This window comes from Photinus pyralis, unplaced genomic scaffold (assembly GCF_008802855.1).
Source record: "Photinus pyralis isolate 1611_PpyrPB1 unplaced genomic scaffold, Ppyr1.3 Ppyr1.4_LG3b, whole genome shotgun sequence".
In the NCBI taxonomy this organism is placed as follows: Eukaryota; Metazoa; Arthropoda; class Insecta; order Coleoptera; family Lampyridae; genus Photinus; species Photinus pyralis.
In genome coordinates, this window is record NW_022170510.1 from 13,113,792 (window position 1) to 13,141,333 (window position 27,542).

At 36.5% G+C, this 27,542-nt stretch overlaps 8 protein-coding genes across 14 annotated transcripts; 6 read left to right on the forward strand and 2 right to left on the reverse strand.

The window, feature by feature from the left end:
* The first annotated feature begins 159 nt into the window (after positions 1–159).
* LOC116166908 lies at positions 160–829 on the forward strand. The gene is made up of 4 exons (XM_031482110.1): positions 160–228; positions 272–448; positions 492–606; positions 653–829. Exons 1-4 carry the CDS (start codon positions 174–176, stop codon positions 807–809), a joined length of 504 nt encoding a protein of 167 aa, XP_031337970.1. The 5' UTR covers positions 160–173; the 3' UTR covers positions 810–829.
* Positions 736–27,285, reverse strand: LOC116166904 (mitotic checkpoint protein BUB3). Of its 3 annotated transcripts, none has more exons than XM_031482103.1 (6): positions 6,651–6,797; positions 6,370–6,571; positions 6,253–6,322; positions 5,353–5,809; positions 1,009–1,148; positions 736–960 (listed from the first exon to the last, which is right to left on the reverse strand). In XM_031482103.1, the coding sequence occupies exons 2-6, from the start codon at positions 6,568–6,570 to the stop codon at positions 830–832; spliced, it is 999 nt and encodes a 332-aa protein (XP_031337963.1). In that variant the 5' UTR covers position 6,571; positions 6,651–6,797; the 3' UTR covers positions 736–829. The 3 variants fall into 3 exon arrangements, with proteins under 3 accessions (XP_031337963.1, XP_031337962.1, XP_031337964.1); XM_031482102.1 differs by having other exon boundaries at positions 6,632–6,775; XM_031482104.1 differs by lacking the exons at positions 6,370–6,571; positions 6,651–6,797 and adding an exon at positions 27,239–27,285.
* On the forward strand, positions 6,941–7,690 carry LOC116166906 (RNA-binding protein 7). Its single transcript, XM_031482108.1, has one exon. The coding sequence runs from the start codon at positions 7,024–7,026 to the stop codon at positions 7,579–7,581; it is 558 nt and encodes a 185-aa protein (XP_031337968.1). The 5' UTR covers positions 6,941–7,023; the 3' UTR covers positions 7,582–7,690.
* On the forward strand, positions 8,229–8,924 carry LOC116166907 (probable ribosome biogenesis protein RLP24). The gene is made up of 2 exons (XM_031482109.1): positions 8,229–8,401; positions 8,460–8,924. The coding sequence occupies exons 1-2, from the start codon at positions 8,321–8,323 to the stop codon at positions 8,892–8,894; spliced, it is 516 nt and encodes a 171-aa protein (XP_031337969.1). The 5' UTR covers positions 8,229–8,320; the 3' UTR covers positions 8,895–8,924.
* On the reverse strand, positions 8,895–10,294 carry LOC116166902 (putative methyltransferase C9orf114 homolog). The gene is made up of 3 exons (XM_031482097.1): positions 9,584–10,294; positions 9,264–9,536; positions 8,895–9,216 (listed from the first exon to the last, which is right to left on the reverse strand). Exons 1-3 carry the CDS (start codon positions 10,099–10,101, stop codon positions 8,916–8,918), a joined length of 1,092 nt encoding a protein of 363 aa, XP_031337957.1. The 5' UTR covers positions 10,102–10,294; the 3' UTR covers positions 8,895–8,915.
* LOC116166905 (ribulose-phosphate 3-epimerase) lies at positions 11,338–12,399 on the forward strand. The gene is made up of 4 exons (XM_031482105.1): positions 11,338–11,516; positions 11,568–11,841; positions 11,890–12,219; positions 12,268–12,399. The coding sequence occupies exons 2-4, from the start codon at positions 11,578–11,580 to the stop codon at positions 12,382–12,384; spliced, it is 711 nt and encodes a 236-aa protein (XP_031337965.1). The 5' UTR covers positions 11,338–11,516; positions 11,568–11,577; the 3' UTR covers positions 12,385–12,399.
* Positions 13,798–19,524, forward strand: LOC116166898 (CTP synthase). Of its 2 annotated transcripts, none has more exons than XM_031482093.1 (6): positions 13,798–14,073; positions 14,216–15,143; positions 18,525–18,829; positions 18,876–18,983; positions 19,038–19,250; positions 19,302–19,524. In XM_031482093.1, the coding sequence occupies exons 1-6, from the start codon at positions 13,899–13,901 to the stop codon at positions 19,400–19,402; spliced, it is 1,830 nt and encodes a 609-aa protein (XP_031337953.1). In that variant the 5' UTR covers positions 13,798–13,898; the 3' UTR covers positions 19,403–19,524. The 2 variants fall into 2 exon arrangements, with proteins under 2 accessions (XP_031337953.1, XP_031337952.1); XM_031482092.1 differs by having other exon boundaries at positions 13,800–14,073; positions 19,299–19,524.
* Positions 22,264–26,139, forward strand: LOC116166903. Of its 4 annotated transcripts, none has more exons than XM_031482098.1 (7): positions 22,264–23,884; positions 23,929–24,196; positions 24,244–24,317; positions 24,369–24,461; positions 24,532–24,845; positions 24,894–24,966; positions 25,142–26,139. In XM_031482098.1, the coding sequence occupies exons 1-7, from the start codon at positions 23,771–23,773 to the stop codon at positions 25,283–25,285; spliced, it is 1,080 nt and encodes a 359-aa protein (XP_031337958.1). In that variant the 5' UTR covers positions 22,264–23,770; the 3' UTR covers positions 25,286–26,139. The 4 variants fall into 4 exon arrangements, with proteins under 4 accessions (XP_031337958.1, XP_031337960.1, XP_031337961.1 ...); XM_031482100.1 differs by having other exon boundaries at positions 25,026–25,284; XM_031482101.1 differs by having other exon boundaries at positions 24,894–24,945; positions 25,000–25,284.
* Positions 27,286–27,542: the final 257 nt, after the last annotated feature.

Genomic DNA, 27,542 nt, shown 5'->3' on the forward strand with positions numbered 1-27,542 from the left:
TTAGTTATACGATAAACACAAATTTCGTAATTGGTGTTGCTCTATAAAATCTTACCTTCATAGTAAAAACAAAGAAGTGATTTGCTAGTACATTGAAAAGTAGGTGACACGCTTAAATTCCCATTATTGATTATTTCAGAAAAACAAATCAATATTTTCTTCACACCACTGCAATGATATTAAAATTAGGACTGGCATTAATTTTTGTTATAATTAAATTTCCCGCAGGTAAATAAATTAGCGAGACAACTAAATGATAAACAACTTGCAGGTGAATCGATCGATTGTTTTAAATGTGTTTCGTTAAATAACGACTACAAGCCGTGCGAAGACCCCTTTCATAACAACTACACCTTAGACATTTACCAATCGCCGTGTATGGGAGGTAAAAAGGGCAGGGACGGTTTATTTCCAGCAACGTCGTGTGTAAAAATTGCTGGAACTTTCGGTAGGTAGATTCGGAAGATGAACACTTGCAAGTACAATTTTAGATGACAACGGGGATACAATTGTGGTACGTGGTTGTGCGTTAGACAGCGGAACACTGACCACCGACACAGAGATTGTGCGAATGTCGCACTGTGGAGGTTTTTACTACGACGATCGGTGAGATGAAGTAATCGTGATTTAGTTTATCACAATTGTTTTGCAGATACGTCAGAGGTTGTGTGCAAAGTTGTAATGACGCCGATGCATGCAATTCCATTTCTAGTGTACGTGTAACAAGCTCAATAATTGCAACGATCTCAGTGTTTAATTTAATAAGACAATTAAATACCATTAGTTTAAGAAATGTGATTCCTTCGTAAGTGTAAAAATAAATTAGAACTTATGAGTTACTTTGTTTCGGCTTTGTTTCTTGATCTGTAACTGTCCGAATGTAGATCGCATCTTCCGGTAAAGGACTAACGGGATTATCTTCCTCTAAGAAGTAGGAGCAGGCAATTGCCAAGATTGAACCTACAAACACAAATTAAAACGTGATGCTCTACTTTGAAATGTGAATACCGTTATGACTGAAACTTAAAGATGTAATGGATGTGTGGTACTGGTGAAATTGGCACAAACGTTTCTTATTGAATCCGTCCCAAATGTTAACGTAACCGTCCGAGCCTCCAGTCGCAAATGTATTGTATGCCGGATGAAAGCTGAAACAGTAAAGGTAAATTTTCGCAAAGTAAATAGCTCAACAGCCCTGCACTATACTATACAGGATGTTTCACTAATTTCATTTCATTAATAATTTAAATCTGAAAAATTACATACGAACACAGCATCAAAGGTTTTCAAGTTATTCAAGATTTTTTAAAATTTTTGACATTTGACTGCTTTTCTTTAGCATCCTGTACCTATGGCTCCGTCGACTTGAATTTCAACAAATCTTCCAAAATCAACAATACTGGCGTGATGCTACATGCGAATGATTTAAATTTTGATCGCCCTTATACAGGGCGTTTTAAAATTAATGGTCAAGTTTAATTAAACTTCAAGTTGATTTTTTATTAAGGAAACCTGCTTTATTTTTTTGCACTTTCAAATGTGGAAAAACATTCTGCATCGATCAATTATTACATTCCCTATACCAGGGGTCGGCAACCTCTCTTTTGATATAATGTGGCTCTCCGTATTTATCTAAAGAGAGTAGTTCATTTGTTCGAAATTCGCCGTTTTAATTAATCTTATTTGTTTACGAAATCAAAAGTACACTTGCAACAAATAATTATCTAATTTGTGACACTTGTTTACTTTCTGGTATTCTTTTGTTTTTTTTAATTATAGGAGCCTACTCCTACTTTTGTGAAAAATATTGAATAACATAAAAACTGCGGGGTTAGGCACAGGGCACCCCTTATAAAAATTGAAGAGAACACAAAAGACAATCGAATAGCGAAATAAAATAGTGGTAGTTCCATTTGAAAAAGAGTAGGCAAATGGCATTGAAACAAATAAAAATATGCAGGATGTTCTATTTAAAAAGATCAGTTATTTATTGACATCGTAAAAATGGGACAGCCTGTACATTCAAAAATAATTTCTGTAGATCTGCAACCACCAATATTTTTTACGAGGTATCAGCTATGTAGGAAAAACCGACGCACTGTTGCAGGACCCTGTATATGGCCAAATACTATAATATTGAATCAAACATTTTTTGTGACTCTTTAAAAACTGGGAAATTTTGTAAATTGTAATTTTTGACTTTTCCGTTTTAATAGGTTGCCGACCCCTGCCCTATACCTATCTGTTATGGCATTCGTTTTATTTAAGATTTTCTAAAATTGTGACCGCTATTTTCTTAGGAGGCCTTGAAATAAACGTGTAAGCGTCACAGATAAATCCTTTTATAGTTAAACTTGACCATTAATTTTAAAACACTCTGTAAAAGGGTGATCAAAATTTAAATCATTCGTATGCAGTATTACGTCATCAGTATTGTTGATTTTGGATGACGTTTTGAAATTCAAGTCAATGGAGCTATATGTACAGGGTGGCCAAATAAGAATGCGAGGTACTGTATCTGGGAACCTGTCCATCATAGAGCCTTGCGGTAAAAAATTTATTACTAAAACGGCTACGAGAAAAACCCGGAAAATATTTTTAAGTTTCTGCAATGGCCGCTAGGGGGCGTAACTGCAATCTGGAATCTAAAAAAGTGATGTTTCTATGAATTCCGCCATATTAACCTAACAAAAAAATGTCCAGTCTTTGATGTTGATGATAATCTGAACCTCTTTTGTTTGACAATTTTTTCTGTTTCTCTAAAAATGAAGCGGTGGGGGGTATTCAAAGGTTTCCGTAAAGAACACCCTGTATCTTGGAAACGACTGAGCCGATTTTAAGAAACTCGGGTTAATTGAAAAGAGTTATTCTTCAGCTACAAATATTATAATATTTGAAGTTTTGTTAGTTTCACATATCGCCGCTTGAGGGCTTTTTTCGACATTCCGACAGAAATGGTTAATTTTCTCAAAAAAAATTAAATGCGTTGGTTTGATTTTTTTTCATGAAAAAGTAGCTAAATGATGCCTAAACAAGCTCGCCAAAAGCGCATCTCGATATCTTGTTCCTAACCTAAAATTTAGGACAAAAAAAAATTTATACCCTCAAAATTTTATTTTTTTAAGCTAATTTTTCCGGAATTATTTTGCTTATATAATTTGTTGCCCTAAGGTGGATCGATTTAAAAAAGGAAGCTTTTAATGCCGCCGTAAATGCTCGAAATGCTGCCCATCACGATATAAAAATATATATATATATAATTATATATATCTCAAGATATCGAGATGCTGTTTTCGCGAACTTGTTTAGGCATCATTTAGCTACCTTTTCATGAAAAAAAAATCGAACCAATGCATTTAATTTTTTTGAGAAAATTAACCATTTCTGTCGGAATGTCGAAAAAAGCCCTCAAGCGGTGATATGTGAAACTAACAAAACTTCAAATAGTATAATAGTTGTAGCTGAAGAATAGCTCTTTTGAACTAACCCGAGTTTGTTTAAATCGGATCAGCCGTTTCGAAGATACAGGGTGTTCTTTACGGAAACCTTTGAATACCCCCCACCACTTCATTTTTAGAGATACAGGAAAAATTGTCAAACAAAAATTGTTCAGATTATCGTCAACTTCAAAGACCGGACATTTTTTTGTTAGGTTAATCACTTTTTCAGATTCTTGATAGCAGTTACGCCCCCTAGCGGCCATTTCAGAAACTTAAAAATATTTTCCAGGTTTTGCTCGTGGCCGTTTTAGTAATAAATTTTTTTACCGCAAGCCTCTACGATGGATAGATTCTCAGATACAGTACCTCGCATTCTTAGTTGGCCACCCTGTACAGGGCGCTAAAGAAACACTGTCAAAACGTCAAAAATTTTGAAAATCTTGAATAACCTTTGATGCTAGGTATAGGAAAATGTGGTATCAAACGACGTAGATTTTCATATATTTAAAATAAGAAAGTTCCTATCCACATCCGGTAAAACCGGAAGTGAAACGATCACGATAATATTTATATATTTATAATATAACGGTTTGCGTGAGACAGCCTGTATTAGTGCTTGTTAGTGCTCAAGTGTGAAAATACGTTAATAATTCATAGCACTAATGATCAGTAACAAAACACATAAGAGAGTGAGATAGAACATTGAATCAAATTAGTTCATCAAGAAGGCATTAACAATCTCACAGAAGGCCATTTTTTACAAAATTCCCTGTGTATTTAGCACTTACAATTAGCATGAAGTTAGGACAAATTAGCTTTAAGTCAAGGATACTTACTATATAATATAAGGATTGCTCGATCACTGAATTTTTTCGCCGCGTGTAGTGACGTCACTCGCGGACCCAGTACCAGCGCATGCTTTGATTAAGGCCGATTCCCATTATAGCGAGCAGCGCGGCGCGGTGAAAAGCTGCTCTCAATTGTTCGCATGTAAATAAGTAGATCCGTTTTCACCTAGGCAGAGCAGAGCGGCGCGGTGCAGCGCAGCAAATTTTAAACGCGTCGGGAAGCATTGGAATACGCGGCGCTGCTTTGAAACGCGCCGCTCTGCGTGTAGACGGACAAGTGGGAATCGAGGAGCGAAGCAGATCAGCGTGGTGCTGCGGCTTGTGAAAAGCATTTATTAGTCTTCTGTGTTGAGCTTGCGTGTGTTAGTGGATTCGCTATGGACGGACAAAGAATAGAAAAATTAATTGTACTCGTCTGCTTTCTTTTTCTTCTTTTTTCGTCGTGTACATGATATAGTGCCGCTATAAATATTATGAAATCATCTGGTGATGATGACGATTCTGGCTCTTTTTCTAGCGTGTAAGAATACATTCTCCCTTAAACTGAACACAAACAGAAACGCTGCTTCGTCACGCTTCCAAATGGTGCTTAAGTGGGAATACCCCTCTACAATTTGCTGCTCGCGACGCGCCGCGCTGCTCTGCGCCGCGCCGCTCGGTGCTGCTCTAATGAGAATCGACCTTTAGGATTACCATAAAATACGTTCAAATGGGTGTTGTAGGCAGGCATTTAAATTAGAAACACTTGTCCATTAATCTCGCTTGCAGCACCATATCTATTCCTTGCGTATTAATCCATCGGTTTTAGGGAAGTTATGGTAAATGACCTCCGGGTTAGTGATTTTTGTGCAAACGCGGCTGTTATTACAGTATAATATTGCACATCGGCGTCCTGGCGTCCATTCAAATACGTTCACAACTTAGCAAATTATAACTGTCAATTCTGACAGCCAGGTCCGTTGGTGACGTCACATATGACTTAAACTTGGGCAACATTACAAGTATAGGGATCGAGCAATCCTTATATAGTATCCTTGGCTTTAAGTAGTAAACAATAACCGTACCTTATCGCGTTTACTGGATAAATGCGCTCCAATCCGTCTTCTTTAATTCTATGGCACTTAAACGCGTACTTCTTCTTTTGTATCTCCGGACTCGTATCCAAATATTCGACGGCCACTCGTCCCTCGATGCTACTTAACACGAAACCCTGCTTATTCGGGAAACATCGTATCGCTCGCGTTTGATATTTGAGATTTGATTCGCGTTTCTGTAGCGTGTAGGACATGTTCCGTATGTCCCAAACTAGTATTTTACGACCGGCGGTGCCCACCACTAGTTTCTCGCCGCAGACGCTCATGGTGTACACTTTGTCGCCTTGGTTGTAATTACCGCTGCAGATCGGCGCTCTGGGATCCCACAATTTTAGGAAGTTATCCCAACTTCCGGTTAGTATTCCGTTTACTTCCTGACAATATTCCACACACCGAATTGGCATGTTGTGTGTTCCGACGGTGGTCTCTGAAATTCGTGATTGGATTATTGTGGAGCTCGCCACTGGAGATTATATTATTTTTTGATTTTTTGATAATTTTTAATTGTGCTTGGCTTTAAACAGAACCGAACGAAACTTTTAGGCCCAAAGAGATCGTGGCAACCACTGTTGGTAAGAAAGTTGTCAAGGTGATAAGAGCTGTACAGTGTACAGTAAGCCTTTACCTTTCCAGAAAGATCTGTAATTGATAAATTTGTGTATTCCTAGATAGACTCTCTCAAATTATCTGATAGATTTACAGTTAATTCTGCTTTCTTAAATTCAAAATTAACTTCCACGTAACACAACTACTTCTAAAATATGCATCAAGGAACCCATGTAAACAGTTTGGTATAATTTTTTGAAGAAAAAAGTCAAAATTTTCATTCTTTAAGCAACATAAGCATTAATTTCGTTACATAATACATACCTGCAGTTGTGTTAAAGTCGAGCGACTTCAATGTACTATCCAGTCCACCACTATACGAATGTACGGCATCCTAAAACAAGAAAACTAGTTATTGTTACCTTGAGACCGATCACGCACAGTAAAACAACAATCTAACACCGGACCGGCATGTGAATACTTGTGCCGCAAACTATTCGCCAAAACATCATACAATCTAACATTTCCATCCCACGAGCTGACCAAAAGAAATTGGTTCGTATTCGGACCAAATTTAACAGCCGATATGGCATCATCCGGGGGAGATTTCACTTTATATTCCGTTTGTGACTTAATTAACATCCTAAAATAATTGCATTCGATTAACTTTTTTAATTGTTATCCCTCAGAGTTGTATATTTACATTGTAATTAGGCACTTACTTTCCCTTTATACAAATTACGGAAATGTTAGGTTTTGTTTTGCTTGGGCAAGAATAGGTTACGTTTTCAGATTTATTTCAATGTTGCCGTCTAACCATAACCAACGGCGTTTTCACTTTATTAAAAATTAAAGTGGCTTTTGCCTTCTCTAAGGGATTTTGTTACAAATTTCTGAAATCATGGTGTAATTTAAGAAATAAGCGAAGAAAACTGTGAGTTTTCTGATTTATTACTTGTAAAAACTACAAAGAGCAATAGTACAGTTTGGCAACATTGTATATTATTGTGCTGTCAAGTGTCAAAACAAACATTTCCAGAAATTTAATTAATTTAAATCAGAAATTTTCCAAAATCTAGCATTAATACGGTAAAAATGAACGATAATGACGAAGATCAGAGAACAGTGTGGTGTGGAAACCTTTCGGAAAAGATAACCGAGGATATCCTGTATGAACTGTTTCTTCAAGCGGCACCACTCGAGAAAGTTAAAATTCCAAAGGATAAGACCGGGAGGTATACTAGTTACGGTTTTGTCACATTTAAGCATTTGTGTTCCGTACCGTACGCGATCGACTTACTCAACGGTATATCCCTGTACGATAAGCGAATCAACGTTAAACCGAGACTTGCTAATGCACGGCAAAATTTAAATTTCGTTCAAGCTGCACCGTTACTTAACATTCCACCAATTGTTGTGCTTAATAACGGCTATCGGGGGACAGACGGTGTGCCCGATGTTAATTTATTAATGTCACTCGGCGAGCAATTGTTACCGAACACTCAAAACCATTTCGGTAATAACTACAACATGGATCGGTCTAACAATTGGCGAGATTCAAATTATCGCAGTAATCGTAGAGAGAAGCACAGACCTTACAGAAGACACGGTAATTACTACCAACACGATGACAGATATCATTCAAATCGTTAATATAGGTTTAAGGGAGTATTAATTGTGAATACACTTTCTTATATTGCAATATATAGGCTGCCAATGTATCATTTTCAATTTCTTGTAATAAAAATTAAGTCTCCACGTTTATGATACCTACTGTACCATTGTTTATATTCTTTTGAAGAAATTTATGATGAAAAATAAAGTTCGTTTTTACTAATTTTGTAATAATTGACAAAAAGGCGCATACTCGTCCGCCATTTTGGTTCTAAAAGTTTAGCAGGAAATTCAATTTACTATTAACTTACAATGTGTTTAGATGATTGGTCTTTTTAAAATTAGTATTGAACTGGGAGTAGGGCTCTGAATTTACCTTTTATTTAATGCTTAGAGCTCTTATTACAAGGAAAAAATAAAAGTTACAATTACTGGGTCTAAATGTACTTAATTACTCCCCAGCTCTGTTTAGGCATAAATCAGTTGTATTTGAAGATATAAATTACATATTCTTGACTAAGGAAACATATTGCATAGCATAAACACTGCAAAATTTACCAAGATCACCAGAACCAAAATGGTGGACGAGCGTGCCTGTATAAATACAGCGCCCTACCGAAGCAATGACTACGATCAAACAATCACAGGCGGCACCATAGCCACCACTGCAATTCAGCTAACGCATGCGTCGTGACTTTACCCTTTCACTCACGTTGACGTTTTAAAGGTTATGTCTTAATTTTCCAAAATTTCATAATTAAAGCGTATATTACTAAAAATGCGTATAGACACGTGTTACTTTTGCTCATCTCGTGTATATCCAGGCCACGGTATACAATTTGTGCGAAATGACTGTAAGGTACGTTCCGACCCTCCCCTTGCCCCAACTACAAACTTATCACAAAACCTCTTTTTAGATTTTCAAATTTTGCCGACCGAAATGTCACGTCGCATTTAAACGCAAGAAAAATCCGCGTAAGGTTCGCTGGACCAAAGCTCATCGGAAAACGGTCGGTAAAGAGCTCGCGATCGATCCCTCCTTCGAGTTCGAAAAACGTCGTAACATTCCGATTAAATACGATAGGCAAACGTGGACTAAGGCGATCGAAGCAATGAAGAAAGTGGAAACAATCAAGCAGAAACGACAAAACCTCCATCTCATGCAAAGATTGAGAAAGGGACGCGAGATCGAGAACGAACGTGATATTCGAGAAGTCCAAAGAGATCTTTCCTTGATCCGATCGCCGGCAGCCGGATTAAAAGAACGTAAACTGGCGGAAAAGAAGGAAGAAAGTGAGGAAGACGAGGAGATGGAAGGAATTATTGAGGACGGTGGCGAAGTTACGTTGTAATTATTTATACGAATAAATTTATTAATCGACTGTTTGAGTTTGTATATAATCTCGTTTTGGATTTAAAAGTGGCTGCAATCGTGCTAGTGTTATTAATATAGCTTCCTCTGTTCGAATAATTCGAGACGCCTGATTAGGTGCAACGTTTAAATAGTGATCAAATAGTAACTGAGGTTCATCCACTTTTAAAGAGTCATCACTTTCCAATGCAGCTTCTAAGCCTTGTAAACCCCCAAATGTCACAAGTAAATGGCGATATCTAGGGCACGTAAAATCTTTAACGGGGGATCCTTTATCTGATGTACCTATAGTTAAGTCGTAACTAAAAATGTTGTTAAGAGCTGGGAAACGCAAATAAAAATTAGTTACCCTTTTTTGTATGGTGATTGAGAGAAGACCTGCGACAAGGATGTTGCTATACGCACAGTATATCCCCAATACACTCCCCTTTTGCGACAAGGTGAACTTGGAGGGACCACTAATCCTTTCTGCTTCTTTTGCCCCTCATTCTGTGGTAATAATTCAACAGTACAACGTAATCCGGCCGTTAGCAACTTATCGACATGCACATCTTGCAAAAGCCCAACATTGACAATAGATCCTTCGCCCTCCTTTACTGGTTTGGTGGTCACAACCCCTTCTCTATAACATTTTGTTATCCTTATTGTTTTACTTAATCATCAACTTACCGGAAGAGAAATACATCATTCTGCCTCAAATGATGTGGAGCATCGAGTGGATTTAACAGACCTGCATACTGTAAGTCATCGTGCACAGGGAAGAAGAATTTGCGTAAGTATTGTGGACATTCTAAATATTGTAATGTTCGCGCAAGTTGAACGCAGCAGTGCGGAATCTCTGTGACACCATCCGTTAAACTTATAGTAGACTTTCTCGCGTTTGGATTAAGACCGTCGTCAAAAACAATGATTTCGTCTACACGATAAATACAAGCGGCCCGTGCTATTTGTCCTGCTAAATACGAACGTAGTGCTGGACTTTGAGCATTTTCTAAAATTGAGCCTGGTAATGCTATGCTTACGGTTGACAATTCTTTCAGTTTCGGCGGAATTTCTGATTCCTGAACTGGGATTTTCTCTTTTTTGTGTTTTTCCAAACTCTTTAACAGTTTTTTTTCCTTCCAACGTTTGCGCTCCGTTTTTGTAATATCCATATCGTGCTTTTTCCTTTCTTTTATTGGTGCCATTCCAAGTTCCAATCGACTAAAGTGCTTCTTTGAGATAATGCTAGGTTAAATTTTCTGTGTTACGTTTTAATGAACGTCTTTGATTAAAGATAAGTGCTAATGAATCTTGAGGACTTATTTGTACAGATTTCAAAGTCCAACACAAAAAGGCTCTATTTTTAATTCCTTACAGGTTTTGAAATTCCCGCTTGATAAATGATGCATGTGCGCTATAGCCACATTCAGCGATGTGTATCGCTATATAGGGTGGATTGCAACAAACTAAACCACCAGTCTTTCAGACCCAGAAAAGGGGTTGAAGTGAACGTAACATAATGTAAGTAAAAACTGATTTCCACTTGCCCTACTATCTGATTAAGTTCAAATTCTTCTGAATCTTTAGTGTTCTTTGAATTTCACTTTTTCGGACACTTCCATTACTTCTGACCCTCTCGATTGTTTAAATCCTTCATATTCTTCCTTTTCTTTAATTGTACAGGTTCATTATGGTGTATACATTTTTCAAATTCGCTATTTTTCGGACCCTTTGGATTTTTAAGTTCCTTGAATTCTTCCATTTCGTTAAACTGAAACTCTTTCGATTCGTTCGATTTATATAGAACCTTTTCGAAATATACTTTTCAGATTCTGCGGGTTTTTCAATTTCCTCCAACTCTACATACATATTCAGACACACAAATGCTCATTAAATAAGGTTACCTACTTTACATACCTATATCCTACATCCACAATAAGGTACACTCATAAACGTATACAATTTACCTGTAGATGCCTATTCCTGACCTTGAATATCCGAAGACTAAAAATCCTCAAGAGCTAGAAGTCTAATTAAACAATTTAAAGAATGTGAAAATCGGTAGAATTCATTCAAAGAAATAGAACAGTCTGGAAAATTCAAGTATTCTCTAACATTTAAACAAACCGAACATTTCTAATAATTGCGATTTGACATTATCTTTGAGTAAAATGTTTGATATTTAATTTTAAAGTACAATAACAAGAAAAATGTAGTGTATTCTGAATTTACTAGGAACTTTAAATGAAAATACTAAATTACTTTCGCAAAATTACATAAAATGTACTCAGTGAGGGTATTCACGAGGGTTGCAGTTTTTTTTTAAATATTCTTACACAAAATCTTTGAATTGAGTCGTTTTGGGCAATAAAGACACAAAATTTAGTTGATCCTGTATATCAGGCGGTGGAATAGCCACGTTTTGTTCGGTTATTTTTCAATTTTCCAGTGACGTAACGTTCGGCATGTATTAGGGTTAGAAATGCATTTAATGTTGTATAAAGTATCATTTTAATATTCTTTAAGAAGGTTTTCAACGAGGCGTTTTGCACCCAAATTTTATTTAGAATTAACATATCATTAGCAGTGCTCTTCCAAAGAGATTGTGATTTGCTCCAGGGTAAGCCCTTTTCTTCCACTCTTGTGATTACTGTTGCTATTTTCGCAACAGGTATAATTGCATGTACATTTCCGAAGTAGACAACATGGCAAGAGGACCGTTACGCTGTAAAATTGGACCTTCAATTTTAAATTCGGACTTGTCGCAATTGTATCAGGAATCACAACGATTGCTAGATAACGGTGCGGATTATTTACATTTAGATGTGATGGATGGTCATTTCGTACCAAATTTAACCTTTGGTCATCCTATTGTTAAATGTCTGCGCACAAAAATTAAAACTGCCTTTTTTGAAACGCACATGATGGTTTCCAATCCAGAGCAGGTAGCGTATGAAATATCTACACTGTAAGCGTCACATTTTAAATTTCAGTGGATTGAACCGATGGCGGATGCTGGAGTTAATTTGTATACATTCCATATAGAGCCGGTAAAGGAGATACCAAAGACCTGTAGACTAATTCGGGAAGCCGGCATGAAAGTGGGTTTGGCTTTAAAACCAGCATCAGGAATTGAGGATGTTCGTCAATTTATAGATTTAGCCGATGTGATACTAGTTATGACTGTAGAGCCCGGTTTCGGTGGTCAGAAGTTTTTGAAGGATATGATGCCGAAAGTGCAATGGCTGAGACATAATTATCCGTTGTTAGATATCGAAGTTGACGGTGGTGTAGGCCTAAACACAATAAACGATTGCTCAGAGGTAAGTTTCTGTCGGTAGGTCAGTCGAGTTTGATTGTAGATGTTGTAGGCTGGTGCCAATATGATCGTATCCGGAACGGCGATAATCAACGCGGTGAATCAACGATCCGTTATCGCTAGCCTTCGAGAAACTGTTGAAAGTTCAATTCATAAGTGTAATGTTTAGTTAATGCACGGAAAAGAAACTAGAAGTTGTTCCAAGGTGGTCAGTTACAATAAGAGACTTTGCACTGAATATTGAGCTTATTACTGTTACTGTTATATTATGACATTGTTACATATTGCCTTTGGACTTTCCAATTGGTGTCAAGTTCCACTATATTTTTTATATCTTTTATATATACAATTGATTTCATTTTAATGAAGTATTGAGTACGTCTTTTTTTAGCTAGGGGTCTTTTAGTTAGTACGAAATAAAATTAGTTCTGCCAATATTTTATAGCAATTGTTGATTAGTATTGTTTCAACGTGTGTACAAATCACAAAAATAAATGAAGTAATGTTAAAATATTGGCTTCATTATAACAGAAATTCCCATAGTTCTGTCAGATTTATTTAACACTACAGGAAATAAAATCAATTGCTTTATTAGTTTTGGAAAAGATGAATGGAACTGTATATATTATGATGTATATTTTGAAAAAAAATAATATTTATTGAGTTAAACATACTACGAAGAATATATTGAATGCAGTAAGGTAAGTGATGAATTAATTTTAATTTTGTATATGTTCCAAAAGGTGTATAAAAACCTTCTGCAGGGCCGGTTGAGGGCCTAGAACAAGAGAGGGAGCAATAAATTAATAAATAATATAAAAGTTTGCTTATGCTTCTTGAGATGTGTATTTATTGTCTTAGATATAAATTTTATGATATTGTAAGAGGTGCGAATTTGATAGAAAGACAGGTCTGTGTAATGAAATCTTCAATCTAAATAATGAGTCCTATTTTCAAAAAAGGTTTAAAAATGGCCCCCGTTCTCAGTAAATTGATACCAAGTTTCACAAGAAATGTTGCACTGAAAAGAAGGCTTTAATTAATATTTGCATAGTGTGTATTTTTTAAATAAAATTTCCTTCAATTACGATAAATTGTTCAATGAGCAACTAGTAATTGTATTTGAACTCCAATTCATTTGCGATAAGTATGTAAGTATTTAGTGAACTAGCAGGGGAGGCAAGCGCTTTTCTAAGTGTGGTTTAAAAAAAGAACCACCAAATTATTATACAAAAAACTATGTTTTTATCTTTCATATTATCCTGGTTTTCCTAAGATTTTGGTTTTTGAATTTAAAATTGTAACTGCGACATCTAGTAACACATAATTCAACATTACCAGGAATCTTAAATTGACCAACAGATGGCGCAAGGGGATTTTTAGAGGGAAAAATTGGTTGAACACTTTTCTATTTTATTTTATAATTTTTTCACTTATATTTACCAACGTTGTGGAACCACCTGTACAAATTGGTTTATTTTAACAAATTGTACATGATTAAAGTGAGGTACAGTGAGATCCTGCACCGTATCTGTCGCAATTCGTTGGTCGATCTCGTGGGGGGTAGTGCGCACTCGCAAAATTTTACTATTTCAAGTTCTAACGTTTTCTCTTAAAATTGTTGGTGAATATTTTAATTCGGTGTTTGACTGTGTTTTTAAATTACATTACAACGACTCCAACATGTCTAATATGAAATACATTCTGGTTACTGGCGGCGTTATAAGCGGTGTGGGTAAAGGCGTAATTGCCAGTTCATTTGGCGCATTAATTAAGAGTTGCGGCATTGAAGTGACTTCTATTAAAATAGATCCGTACATAAATTTGGACGCGGGAACCTTTTCACCTTACGAACACGGTAAATTAATATCATTTGAACATGTGCCATTATTAACTATTGCAAAATAATAGACTTCATTGGTCAAGAAACGTGCTTGCGATTGTGGCGCCATCTCTTGGCGTTCAAGATCGGCGGTAAATTTAAATTGCTTTGTTTTTAGGCGAGGTATACGTTCTCGACGATGGTGGTGAAGTAGATTTGGACTTAGGAAATTACGAACGGTTTCTAAACATCACCCTGCATCGGGATAACAATATAACTACGGGGAAAATTTATAAGATGGTGATCGACAAGGAGCGTCGAGGCGATTATTTAGGCAAAACGGTTCAAGTGGTACCGCACATTACTGACGCAATTCAGGAGTGGGTCGAAAAAGTGGCACGGGTTTCGGTGTCGGATACGAAATTAGTTCCTCAAGTGTGCATCGTTGAGCTTGGGGGAACGGTCGGCGACATCGAGAGTATGGCATTCGTGGAGGCATTTCGGCAGTTCCAATTTAGGGCAAAGCGCGAAAACTTCTGTGTGGCTCACGTTTCTCTGGTGCCGCAGCCGAGATCGACCGGCGAACCGAAAACGAAACCTACACAGTCCTCAGTGCGCGAGTTGCGAGGACTCGGACTTTCGCCCGATTTCATCGTGTGCCGTTCCGAGCATCCCATTGATCACAGCGTGAAGGAGAAGATTTCCAACTTTTGTCACGTAGCGCCGGAGCAGGTGGTTTGCATACCGGATTTGTCGTCAATCTACAAAGTGCCCGTTGTGATGGAATCGCACGGGATTATCGAGTTTTTAAATGAACGCCTACAGTTGGGAATAAAAACTTTACCTAGGCGACATATGAGGCATTGGTTGGAGTTGGCCACGAAAATAGATAACATTCGGCACGAAATCAACATTGCTCTAGTTGGGAAGTATACAAGATTGGAGGACGCGTACGCATCAGTTGTAAAAGCGTTACAGCATGCCGCGAATTCCATAGGATATAAAGTAAATGTGGTCTTTATCGAGGCATCACATCTAGAAAAGGAGATGCTATCAGAAGATCCAGTTGCTTATCATGAGGCTTGGAAGCAATTGTGCAAGAGCGAGTAGGTACTGGTTGTAGTATTATATGCTTATAGAGTGTTGCAACTTATTGGAAAGTCAGTCAAAGTCAAAAATTTATAGCTCTAGAGGATTATCTATTTAAATAATCCTATTATCTGTCCACCCAACAGATGCAGTTAAGCTCCTCCCAAAAAAATCTCAGCAAATTTAAATGAACATTTTTAATTGGGTGAAAGCATGTAACACGCACAACTCTTTGCTGCCAATTGTAATTGCCGTATCTGAATTGCATTGCATTTGCATTTACCTCAATTTACTGTTAATCGCATTTATACAAACAACATAGCGTTTTTGAATATTTGAGCTACCAAAGGAGGTGATTATATACTAAATGAAAGTATTCCGGACACCGGACAAACACATTTTTCGCTGGTTACGTATTTGATCAGCTGCTCAGGAGACTTCTTAAGTTGTAACGAATCTTCGTTTATACCGCAGTCCACATACCTACAGTGATATTCATGTAGAAGTAGACATAGGGATTTCTTGATAAAAAGTCTCCCTAAAGACGCCTAATTTTATGCAACCAAAATAACTTCTTGAAACAAATGAAGATCTGGCTGTCAAATTAATTATTAATTTCAATATTGTTGCTTTAGCTTCACAGAAAATCTAAAGCTCCTTTAACTGTTATCTGGCCATTTTTTGTTTGTAGCTAATTAGTTTTCATAATAGTCCAAGATCTCAGGGTTCCGTGACCTTACTTATTTTCTGACGGACAAAATATGTACAGGGTGAGTCAACGATTGCGCGCAGTAACTTAATGCCTTGAAGATAAGATTCTTCGATAGAGTGTTTTTGTATTATGGTATGGTTGAATATTCTCCACAGTTTAAAAATATTTGGAATTATACAGGGTGCACTCACAAAGTAATTGGTTAATATATGAAAAACTAGTAGTTTTAAAGATCATTCGATTTGTAAGAAAGATTTGAAATTTGCAAGCGTCGGTTTATTGTCAAAATTATTACTTAAATTTTGATTGCAGATTCCATATCTTTTATCCTGTATAAAGTAAAAGTCAAATAAATACATCTACTATGAAACATTAAAAACATAGCTTACAGGGTGTTTTTTTGTAGGTTCAAAGTTAGAAAATTTCATAATAAAAATCTTGCTTTTTTTTTAATGGAACACTGTATATTTCATTTTCATCTCTTAGCTCCTTCAAAAACGTACTTCAATTTTTGATAATAAAGTTCTATACATACCTATCTGCTTCAAAATATCTTGAATTTTCTGGTTTTTGTTGTTTAATCTAAAATTTTAGTCTAAAAACTAGAGAAAAAGTAAAAACATTTGAACTCAAACCAAATTAAATTTAACTCCTAGTGTCATCCAGTCAGTGACATTAGTTTCATTTTTTTTTCATAGTTACCTCGTTATTATGTAAATTATTTAAGATTAAAAAATAAATACTAGGAAAACCAAGAGTCATATTAAATCAAATTTATTTTCCAGTGTTTAGACTTATTATTTATTCGAAAAAGGAATTAATCGATATGATTGCCTTTTTTTTTGCATGGCCACCTCGTTATTATGTAAATTACATATATCTTATTTAAGATTATACAATGTAAAATCCAGGAAAACCAAGATATTTCGAAAACTATCAGAGATAGGTATTATAGGACACTATTATCAAAAGTTGAACGTTTTTGAAGGAGTTAAAGATGCTCGAAAAATATACAGGGTGTTACATATAAAAAAAAGATTGTTTAATATGAAGTTTTGCAACTTTGGACCTCAAAAAAACACCCTGTAAGCTATTTTTTTAATGTTTCATAGTAGATGTATTTATTTCAGTTTTACTTTATACAAGATAAAAGATATGGAGCCTGTGATCATTTTCACAATAAATTGACGCTTGTAAATGTAAAATTTTTCTTACAAATCGAATTAGTTTTTCGGATATTAACCATTATAATAAAAAAGTCGTAAAATTACACGTAGAATTAAAAAATGCATTCAAATACAGGGGGTTCCATTTAGAAAAATGTAATATTTTGTTGTGAGCGCACCCTCTTCCAAATATTTTTTTAATGTGGAGAATATTCAACCATATCTTAATACAAAAGCACGCTATCTAAAAATCTTATCTTCAAGACATTAAGTTACTCCGCGCAATCGTTGACTCACCCTGTACAATACAGTAGTATTAGTGCGCACTTTTAACGTACACATACCCCCTCGCATACCCCCTAGCTTGGGTCGACCGCAAATTCTCAGGTACCAGGTAGCTATAACTAAAATTCACAAAATGCACAATCCGAGACATGCCGCTGGCGCTGCCATCTTGTCAAGATGGCGCCCAAAAACGGTTTTTTGCAAATATCTCCAAAACTAAGCGTTTTTCGAAAAACCTATATAGAGCGCAAAATTAAAGAGGAGGAAGTTTCCTATAACATATGTTCCTAGTAAATATTTATCACGAAATGATGGCATATCTTTTATTCAATTAATCGATTAATTCATTAATTAATGCATGTTAATAATTTATGGTCAATTAATTTCGATTTAAAATGCTATACTTTTTTCTTTCTTTTCCACACCACCCAAGAGGTAAAGTACACGGCGCGTTTTTTTTAACGTGGTTTCCCCTGTAGGCCTAATCCACTTAGGTACTAAAATTATCTTTGGCAAAAGCCAGACGGACCTTGCTCGTTGAATTCCATATCTTCAATGGGAAAAATGGCTACCTCAGCTTCAGAATCGATGTCGATTTCCTTCAAGTAGTCGGACTCTCTTTCTGTAGTCGATAAAGAATCATCAAGCAGTGAACGGAAGTCTTATTCATTGGATTCGTCTAGTGTCACACTTGACTGATATTTTCACAAGTCTTTCCATTGCAGACCCCGCAAATCATTGAACATCTGCTTTCCCCAACAATAATGGCGTAGATTTTATAATTTATACGCATAAGTATATGGAGATAGGGGCAGTTTATAGAAATTAACAGAATATGTTGTCATTCAATCAGCTCTTGAGCCTAAACGGCTCACTTTAGCAAAAATATGCTAAGAACATTTCTTGTAAAATTTCTGCCTCTTCACTTTTGTCCTCTTTTTCGAAAAACGCATAGTTTTGAAGATATTTCCAAAAGACCGTTTTTGGGCGCCATCTTGGCAAGATGGCGGCGCCGGCTACATGTCTCGGATTGTGCAACCTGCAAAGTTTCAGAACCTCCGGACTTATTTTCAGGTACCTAAGCCCTATTTTTGATCCCCAATGACTAGCCTAATATTACTAATACCTGTAGTAGTCGAGATGGCTTGCTAGATACATATTTTTACACGTTTGTCAAATGTGCTCACTGATTTGATATCACAGGACACAATTACAGCGGCTGCTTTCATTTTTAGGGGTGTTATTGTACCAGGTGGGTTTGGTAAACGTGGCATCGAGGGAAAAATAGAAGCAAGTCGATGGTGCAGAGAGAATGGTAAACCCTTTTTGGGAATTTGTTTAGGCTTTCAAGCGGCTGTGATAGAATTCGCTAGGAATGTTTTAAATTTACGTGAAGCACATTCGACGGAATGCGTACCCGACACGTTACATCCACTTATCATTGACATGCCCGAGCATAATACGGGCGAGATGGGTGGCACTATGCGCTTAGGCAAACGAACTACCATCTTCAAGGATTCCGCAAATAATAGCATAATAAGTAAGCTTGAACTTCTAGGAAATCTTGTTGTAACCGTTTTCTTTAGAGCGCCTGTACTTTAGCAGCGACAAAATTGAAGAACGTCACCGACATCGATACGAAGTGAACTCAAAGTACATTCCCGACTTAGAAAAGGCTGGCCTCGAATTTGTCGGTATACGATACTCGAAACACTCCTTTAACAATCCTAACTGAGTACCAACTTTAGGTATTGACACAGAAGGACAACGTATGGAAATACTAGAATTGGAAAACCACCCCTATTACATCGCCGTGCAATTCCACCCAGAATATTTATCACGACCAATGTCACCCTCTCCGCCATTTATGGGTTTAATTTTAGCATCGAAGGACATCTTAAAACCGTACCTGGCGCGCGGTTGCAAATTTTCGCCTCGAGAATCTGATTATTACGACTCGGGTTTGTTCTACTAGCCACATAATGCAATTGTTATTTGATTCTTTTCAGAAGACGAAGACTATAGCTTAACCGTAAAACAAGTTCCGGTTCCACGACCAATAAACGATTCTGACAGCAGTGCGTATAGCAGCTCTACGAATATAGTCGATTGATCTTTTAGGATTAAATAATTACTAGTGCCAAGTTTTCCAATGTTACTCAAAGCTCTGAGTAGTACATATTTGTAAACTGTTTCATGTGATAAAAAACACAGCATTTATTTGTTTTAGGCAAATGTGTATTTTAAGTAATCTGAATAAAGTGTTTATTTTATGAAATAGGAATTTTTTTGAAGTGAAGCTTCTTTGGGCCCGTGAGAAGCTCGGAGTGGGATCAGAGCACAGGTTCCGCCACTCCTGCACCCCGTACTCAATAAAACGGAGGGGGGGGGGGGGGGGATCTTTTTTACAGTGACTTTATTGTCCAATAGGAGTTCAGCCACTATTTTGCATTAAAAATTCAAATTGGAAAGTAGGCAACACAAAATACACGTGTGACATATGTTGTATATACTACAATTAGCCAACTTAAACGGCAGTTCAAAATGTACGGAGTCTTGCAAGATCTTGTAGAGCAATTATAGTTTAAAGGCCCGGTTTTTGATTAGATAGTTTAAATACAATAAGTACTAGTGCGCCATCTCCTTGGCAATCGATACACTTTCTGTCAATTATAGTTTTAGAAGTCTAGTTGAGATGTCGCCACGTACGCAAATTCTTTTAGAATTTCATTTGAATTTATGCGATTAATAGCAACGTCGCAATTATTATTCCTTTAGAGACGGTGGCTGTGAATGAATATTAATTTTTATTGTGCCTCAAACAAGTTAGAGGCGCGTGTTTGTCGATATAGGAACTTATACCTCTCACGAGACTGTTCCATAAAAATGTCCCCCTCAAGCCCCTCCCTTTAGAAAATTTGGATTCTACGAACCAAAATTAATAAGAAAAAGTGTTTTCCCGAGAAATTTTGGTGCAGTCGATTTTTGGTAAAAAGGGAAGGTTGTACACTGCCTTTTTTTGAGGCACTCAAAAATAATTGTCTCAGATCGACCGGAAAAAAATATTTTCTTATAGAATGTGGCCTGTAGAATCCATAATTTCAAACAGTTCCAAGATAGGGCTGCTAGTTCAAAAGTTACAGCCCTTTGAATTTTCTTTCGAAATTGGTTTCTAGTCTATAACTTTTTATTGAGAATTCTGATCGAAAAAGTACGAATTGTTTTGGATTCTACGCACCAAAATTAATCAGAAAAAGTGTTTTCCCGAGAAATTTTGGTGCAGTCGATTTTTGGTAAAAAAGGAAGGTTGTACACTGCCTTTTTTTGAGGCACTCAAAAAAAATTGTCTCAGATCGACCCGGAAAAAATTTTTCTTATAGAATGTGGCCTGTAGAATCCATAATTTCAAACAGTTCCAAGATTGGGCTGCTAGTTCAAAAGTTACAGCCCTTTGAATTTTTTTTCGAAATTGTTTATTAGTCTATAACTTTTGATTGAGAAGTCTAATCGAAAAAGTACGAATTGTTTTGGATTCTACGCACCAAAATTAATAAGAAAAAGTGTTTTCCCGAGACATTTTGGTGCAGTCGATTTTTGGTAAAAAAGGAAGGTTGTACACTGCCTTTTTTTTAGGCACTCAAAAAAAATTGTCTCAGATCGATCCGGAAAAAAATTTTTCTTATAGAATGTGGCCTGTAGAATCCATAATTTCAAACAGTTCCAAGATTGGGCTACTAGTTCAAAAGTTACAGCCCTTTGAATTTTCTTTCGAAATTGGTTTCTAGTCTATAACTTTTGATTGAGAAGTCTGATCGAAAAAGTACGATGCGTTTTGGTTTCTACGCACCAAAATTAATCAGAAAAAGTGTTTTCCCGAGACATTTTGGTGCAGTCGATTTTTGGTAAAAAAGGAAGGTTGTACACTGTCTTTTTTTTAGGCACTCAAAAAAAATTTTGTCAGATCGACCCGGCAAAAAATTTTTCTTATAGAATGTGGCCTGTAGAATCCATAATTTCAAACAGTTCCAAGATTGAGCTGCTAGTTCAAAAGTTACAGCCCTTTGAATTTTCTTTCGAAATTGGTTTCTAGTCTATAACTTTTGATTGAGAAGTCTGATCGAAAAAGTACGAATTGTTTTGGATTCTACGCACCAAAATTAATAAGAAAAAGTGTTTTCCCGAGAAATTTTGGTGCAGTCGATTTTTGGTAAAAAAGGAAGGTTATACACTGCCTTTTTTTGAGCCCCGAAAAAAAAATTGTCTCAGATCGACCCGGAAAAAAATTTTCTTATAGAATGTGGCCTGTAGAATCCATAATTTCAAACAGTTCCAAGATTGGGCTACTAGTTCAAAAGTTACAGCCCTTTGAATTTTTTTTCGAAATTGGTTTCTAGTCTATAACTTTTGATTGAGAAGTCTGATCGAAAAAGTACGAATTGTTTTGGATTCTACGCACCAAAATTAATAAGAAAAAGTGTTTTCCCGAGAAATTTTGGTGCAGTCAAATTTTGGTAAAAAAGGAAGGTTGTACACTGCCTTTTTTTGAGGCCCGAGAAAAAAAATGTCTCCGATCGACCCGGAAAAAAAATGTTCTTATAGAATGTGGCCTGTAGAATCCATAATTTCAAACAGTTCCAAGATTGGGCTGCTAGTTCAAAAGTTACAGCCCTTTGAATTTTCTTTCGAAATTGGTTTCTAGTCTATAACTTTTGATTGAGAAATCTGATCGAAAAAGTGCGAATTGTTTTGGATTCTACGCACCAAAATTAATAAGAAAAAGTGTTTTCCCGAGAAATTTTGGTGTAGTCGATTTTTGGTAAAAAAGGAAGGTTATACACTGCCTTTTTTTGAGCCCCGAAAAAAAAATTGTCTCAGATCGACCCGGAAAAAAATTTTCTTATAGAATGTGGCCTGTAGAATCCATAATTTCAAACAGTTCCAAGATTGGGCTACTAGTTCAAAAGTTACAGCCCTTTGAATTTTCTTTCGAAATTGGTTTCTAGTCTATAACTTTTGATTGAGAAGTCTGATCGAAAAAGTACGAATTGTTTTAATCCACGAGTGATTAACCTTGTTTTGTATTGTATTGGTGGATCATCAATGTTTGGGATTAATAATTATTCAAATTATTGTATTTATTTGTCTTTCCCAACAAATGTTTATGTATGGCTTTCATATACAGGGTCATTCTTGACGAGCGCCAGTTAGAAAGATATGGAGAACCTTTGAAAATGAAACTAAACTGACAAGTCCTTTAAGGGTTTTGGCACATGATGAATTGAACTAAAATATTTTCAAGATGGCTCCACTTCCGCAAATACCTGAAGTAGCCATCAACTTTGTTATTTTAAATAGGGGCCCCCTATTTTGTCTACATTTTCGGATTCTACGTTGTAGCGGAACACCCTTATGGGTGCAGGGCTGGTTTCGGTTCGTCGGCAATGGGGGGGAAAATAAAACCCACGTATGCTGGTTGTAGTTTATGTTGAGAAACGCTTAACGAATAAACACACTAATTACATAAGGACATTGACAAGTGACGACGCTTACTTAACGACCTTACATTAAAATTTTTACCTAAAAATAATTAGGCGAAACTACAGTAGTTATTTTATGGTTCGTGCAGCGAAATCAACACTTAGGAATACAATGGCCCCATAATCGATAGGTGAACGAAAGTAAGGGGTTATCTTACACACAGATTTCGAGTTTGAACGTTTAGTTTTGCGCAACGACCTCTCTAGGTTAAGTTACGTACAATTGGTGTAATGTTGAAAAGAATTCTTTAAATTTGGCGCGTTCCACTATAACGTCGAATTTGGAGTACAACGATACCCCATAGTTGACCCTTTGCTCCAAGGGGTTTGTCGATATTCAAGTTTTTATGTCAAAATCATCCTTTAGTAATAAACTTACCCACCTTACCACCTACTTTGCGTGCAATAATATAGTCCGTTTTAAGACAAAATGATTTAATTGTCCACATTTATTGCAATTTTTCCCAAAGGACATTCACGAACTCCATTAACAGTCTGACACCTTCTACATTGAAACTTTACACCAGGCTCCAGCACCTTTTTCTCACCACTGGTTGTCAATCTTTTAACATTAGGTACCTACACATACTAAAAGTAGTTTTTCTCTTCAGAATTTTGTTTTAATATATGCATTCAATAAGTAGGAAATGAGACTGGTGGGTAGGTAGTACCTATGTGCTTTATATAAAAATATAAAATAAGCACTAGGTACAACAATTGCAAAAAAAGATCACCAATTTGCGTGCAGTTGAATTAATAAATAGTGACATCGTACCGTATCTGTATTGATTCGATTTTATATATCAAAATTCCAGAAGTCATCTTATTGCGATTGTGCACGTTCTTTATTTAGAGTTTTAAAATATATTTAGTAAGACAGAGTTCGTCACGAAATCCGTACCTGCCTCTCCCGTTGAAATTTTGCACGAATATATTAAATTAAAATGGCATTAAGTGAATATCCAACAGTGAATAATAATCTGGTTCAAGAAGGTATTGCCCATTGGAATAAGAAAAGGGAAGCGGATGAGAAAGTGAAGCTGGAAGAACAGATCAAGGTAATTTTTCAGTCTAAACTAAAAGGGTTAATAATAAAGTGCAGATGAGAGAAATGTTGGAAAGGTATTGGCCGTGGGGTAAGAAACCGCAACCCAGAGGCTATAGAAATTTAAAGTTGGATGAAATAATTCCCAGCGAATCAGTGCGCCCTTTAGGTCTGGGGCGATCAGTAGTAGGTCGCCCGCAGATTCGCACGAAAGAGCATCCAATAATTCGCTTTCAGTGGAACGAGGATTTAAGAAAGTGCGTCGATAACACAATACGTTATAAAACTAGTAAAGAACAGTGTACCCAATATCGGAAGCAGCTAGGTTCGTTACTATCTCAAGGTGCAATAAAACTGTCGCGCACATTTCAGATGCCCAGGTAGCGGAGAGGAAAATGCGTGAAAAATGGGAGAAGGAAAACGAAACGGAGTTTTATCGAAGATCGGTGAGATTTGCTTTCATTAAATTAAAGTGTCCTACAAAGAACTGTTTCAAGTTTTTGAGAACTCCTCCGTGGGGTAGGCCAGGTCCGGGTGGAACTAACTGGAGACCACCGCGGAGTGTAGGATTTAATTTTTTAAAGTCATTGGTGAGCTATTGGCTTACACCCACGAAACCCCAACTCGTCATAGATTGTCTAAGACCCTCCACTGTTTTAGGGTTGGTCGACCGAGAACACATTGAAGTCGTTGGCGAGCAAACCTGATAATCATCACGAGGGTATATTGAAAGAGTACGAGAACTTTAAAAAGGCTGTTAACTCCGAGGGGGTTCGTTTGGAAGGCGACAAGTCACGTAACGATCGTTTTTTAAACGAACGAATCGAGTCAGCTTTAAACAAGCGCCGACTCTCACCATTAAAGCGGGAAAAGGTTAATGGCGAAGAGTTGGTGTCGCTCTTGGCCAAGCAGAGGGTTGTCCCCAAGAAGATGCATCTGGGCACAACTGACGTTACAAGAGGCAATAACGAAACGTAAGTTGCGTAAATTTCCCAGATCATATCTTACGCTTCTCTTGCTAGGAAAAAACACACAGGTTCCGACTACTTGCAAAACTTAACGAATCAAATGGAGGTAAAAAGGCAATACGTGCAGGTAACCTATGCCAATTTAATATTGTTAATATAGATATTGCCATTTTATTGATCAAACAGAAGGTCCATAAATTACTATTAATGCTCTAATATAGGAAAGCACGCAATCGCTATTTTGAGAATAATTTAAGTTGCAGTAAGTATGCCAAATACACAAATAATGAGGAGAGTTTCAGGAACTGAAGGAAATTGATGTTGGAAACGTGCGGCGACATTTTGAGTCGCTGGACAACTTTTGGGGAAGGCCTGGGAACGGAGCTCCTCGGTCAACATTGAAAAAGGGATGCTTGGATCGTTTACTTTATAACATCTACGCTTAATTGTCGAATTTACTTATATATAATAATATAATTTAATAATATTGTATCTATTTAAAAGTATTGACAGTAGAATTTCAACAGGCAAAGCTCAATGTTTAGTGCAAGTTATGTCATAATTATCTACCTATGTAAACGGGTCTCTTGTGCTACCCTAACATACACAATTACAGCAGTATCACTAAACTCAATTTGGAGAATTTTCATTCAGCAATATAGCTAACTCTTAATTAGTTTTTAATTATGCATTTCTAAATAATGGATAATTTTTAACTTCTGAATCGACACTCGTAGCTTAAGGAATCCCGATTAATGTTTGCCACTTGGCTTCAAATTTTGAAAATGAATCTGTACACTTTCATTTTAAAATTTGATCCTTGAATCTACCTAAAAGTAAAGTTAAAAGTTTGAGTTTTTATTTAAACGTCAAGAAGAAACCTTTTAACCTTGAGATTGAAATTTGAGGCTTTCATTTGGAAAGATTGAAGTTTGAGGGTTGCTTTCAAAACTGGCAAATTTGAGACGCGAGTGAATTGTGGCACTTGCTCACTTAAAAATTGTTTGAAAACTTGAATCCCAACGGTCGAATCCCTAAAAGTAAGAGATTGAGACTCTGCCTCTGTCATGGAAACTAAAATTTTCTAAAAGAAAGTAGGCATCAAAAGGAAGGTTTCAGGGCGATTTTGGGTAAATAAAATTAAAAATTCGATGCAACTGAATACCGGACCATCTTCGAGATCTTCGTACATACATCATTTTTACAATACACCTTAAGGGATTGATTCTGCCCCACCAGATCAGCGTAGCGTGTAAAACAAATTTTTTGAATCGATATTAGTTTTACTTTTATTCGAGGTGCCTACGTTCAAAATTTTATTTAAATATCTTAACAAAAAAAAAATTGGGATTGCGCAAATACAAAATAAGTTGGGTTGCGCATGCGCAATTTTTTTATCGTGCACACGGACAGACATACGGACAGACAGACAGCAGAATAAAATTATAAACGATCTCAAATAAATGTAGATCGCAACTGTTAGCTATATACAGCGTGAACCAGATAACTATGTTGTTAGGTGGGGACCTCAAAACGATTTTTTTCTAAAATGTTGGAGAGCTACTCTTGAGATTTGAGATTCTTCTTTAATTTTTTTTTAACAACCATGACACATAGGAGGATGAAACCAGGCATGACAACGTTTTTTTGTAAAGGGTTCAACAGATACGGGCATATCCCCTTTTGCGCACTAGAGAAATTTCCAAATTTCCGAAAACATCATATCACCTTATACTGGGTGTGTATACACTGTGCACAACTCTTGTACAGATAAAGCGCATTTTTTTAACTGAAATAGCTTTTGTTTTGACATCACCAATGGATATATTTGTTGAAGACGTCTCAATCGCCCTTTGAGAGTACCTCTTCCGACAATCCATTCTTGAGGTTTCTTTCGATGAGACCTTTCATTAGAATACCATAAAGGGTAGTGTTTACCCCCCCCCCCCCATTTTCTAAAGTTCAACTTGGCACCACTAAAGGCATGCGTATGCAAAATCTGAGACCAATTGGATGTCGTATGTAAAAGTTATGCACGTTTTACTTTCAAAAACAGCATCTCAGGAAATAATTCGTGGGGGGTGGCCCCCCTTTTAGGCAGCGAAATTTGATGGCCGTCTGGCACACCTTCAAGGTATAAGTTACCTACTGCAGAAGTGTGTCCGGACGGACGGACGGACAAAACGCAAACAATAACACATTTTTTTTAATTCTTAAAAAATGCCCTAAAAATGTGTTTATTATAAAGTAACTAAATCAATCTGAGCAAATTAGGAGAAACACTTGTTTGTAAAGAATAACACATAAATATGCTAGCAATTTTACAAGAACTTTATGATTAACAATATAATAGCAGTTATAATAGCTTGTAAATAACAAATATAAATTTAAAAACTTACTTGCATAAATTAACGCACAAATAACAACCTTCCGCAACGCTGGCCCAAGCTTAAAAGGAAAGCGTAAAGTACGAACGTTTCCCGGAGGGGGAACTGGCCTTCACAATTTCTAAGTGAACATTATACGTATTCGGCCAAATACAGGGTGCCACTATAACACAGGGTGTCCCATTTTTACGGTATCAATAGCCAACTGATTTTTAAATGGAACACCCTGTATATTTTAATTGTTTCGATGTCATTTTTTAACTTCTGCATGGAAATGTCAATGTTACCAAATTATTAATTTTATAAGCAAGGCCCA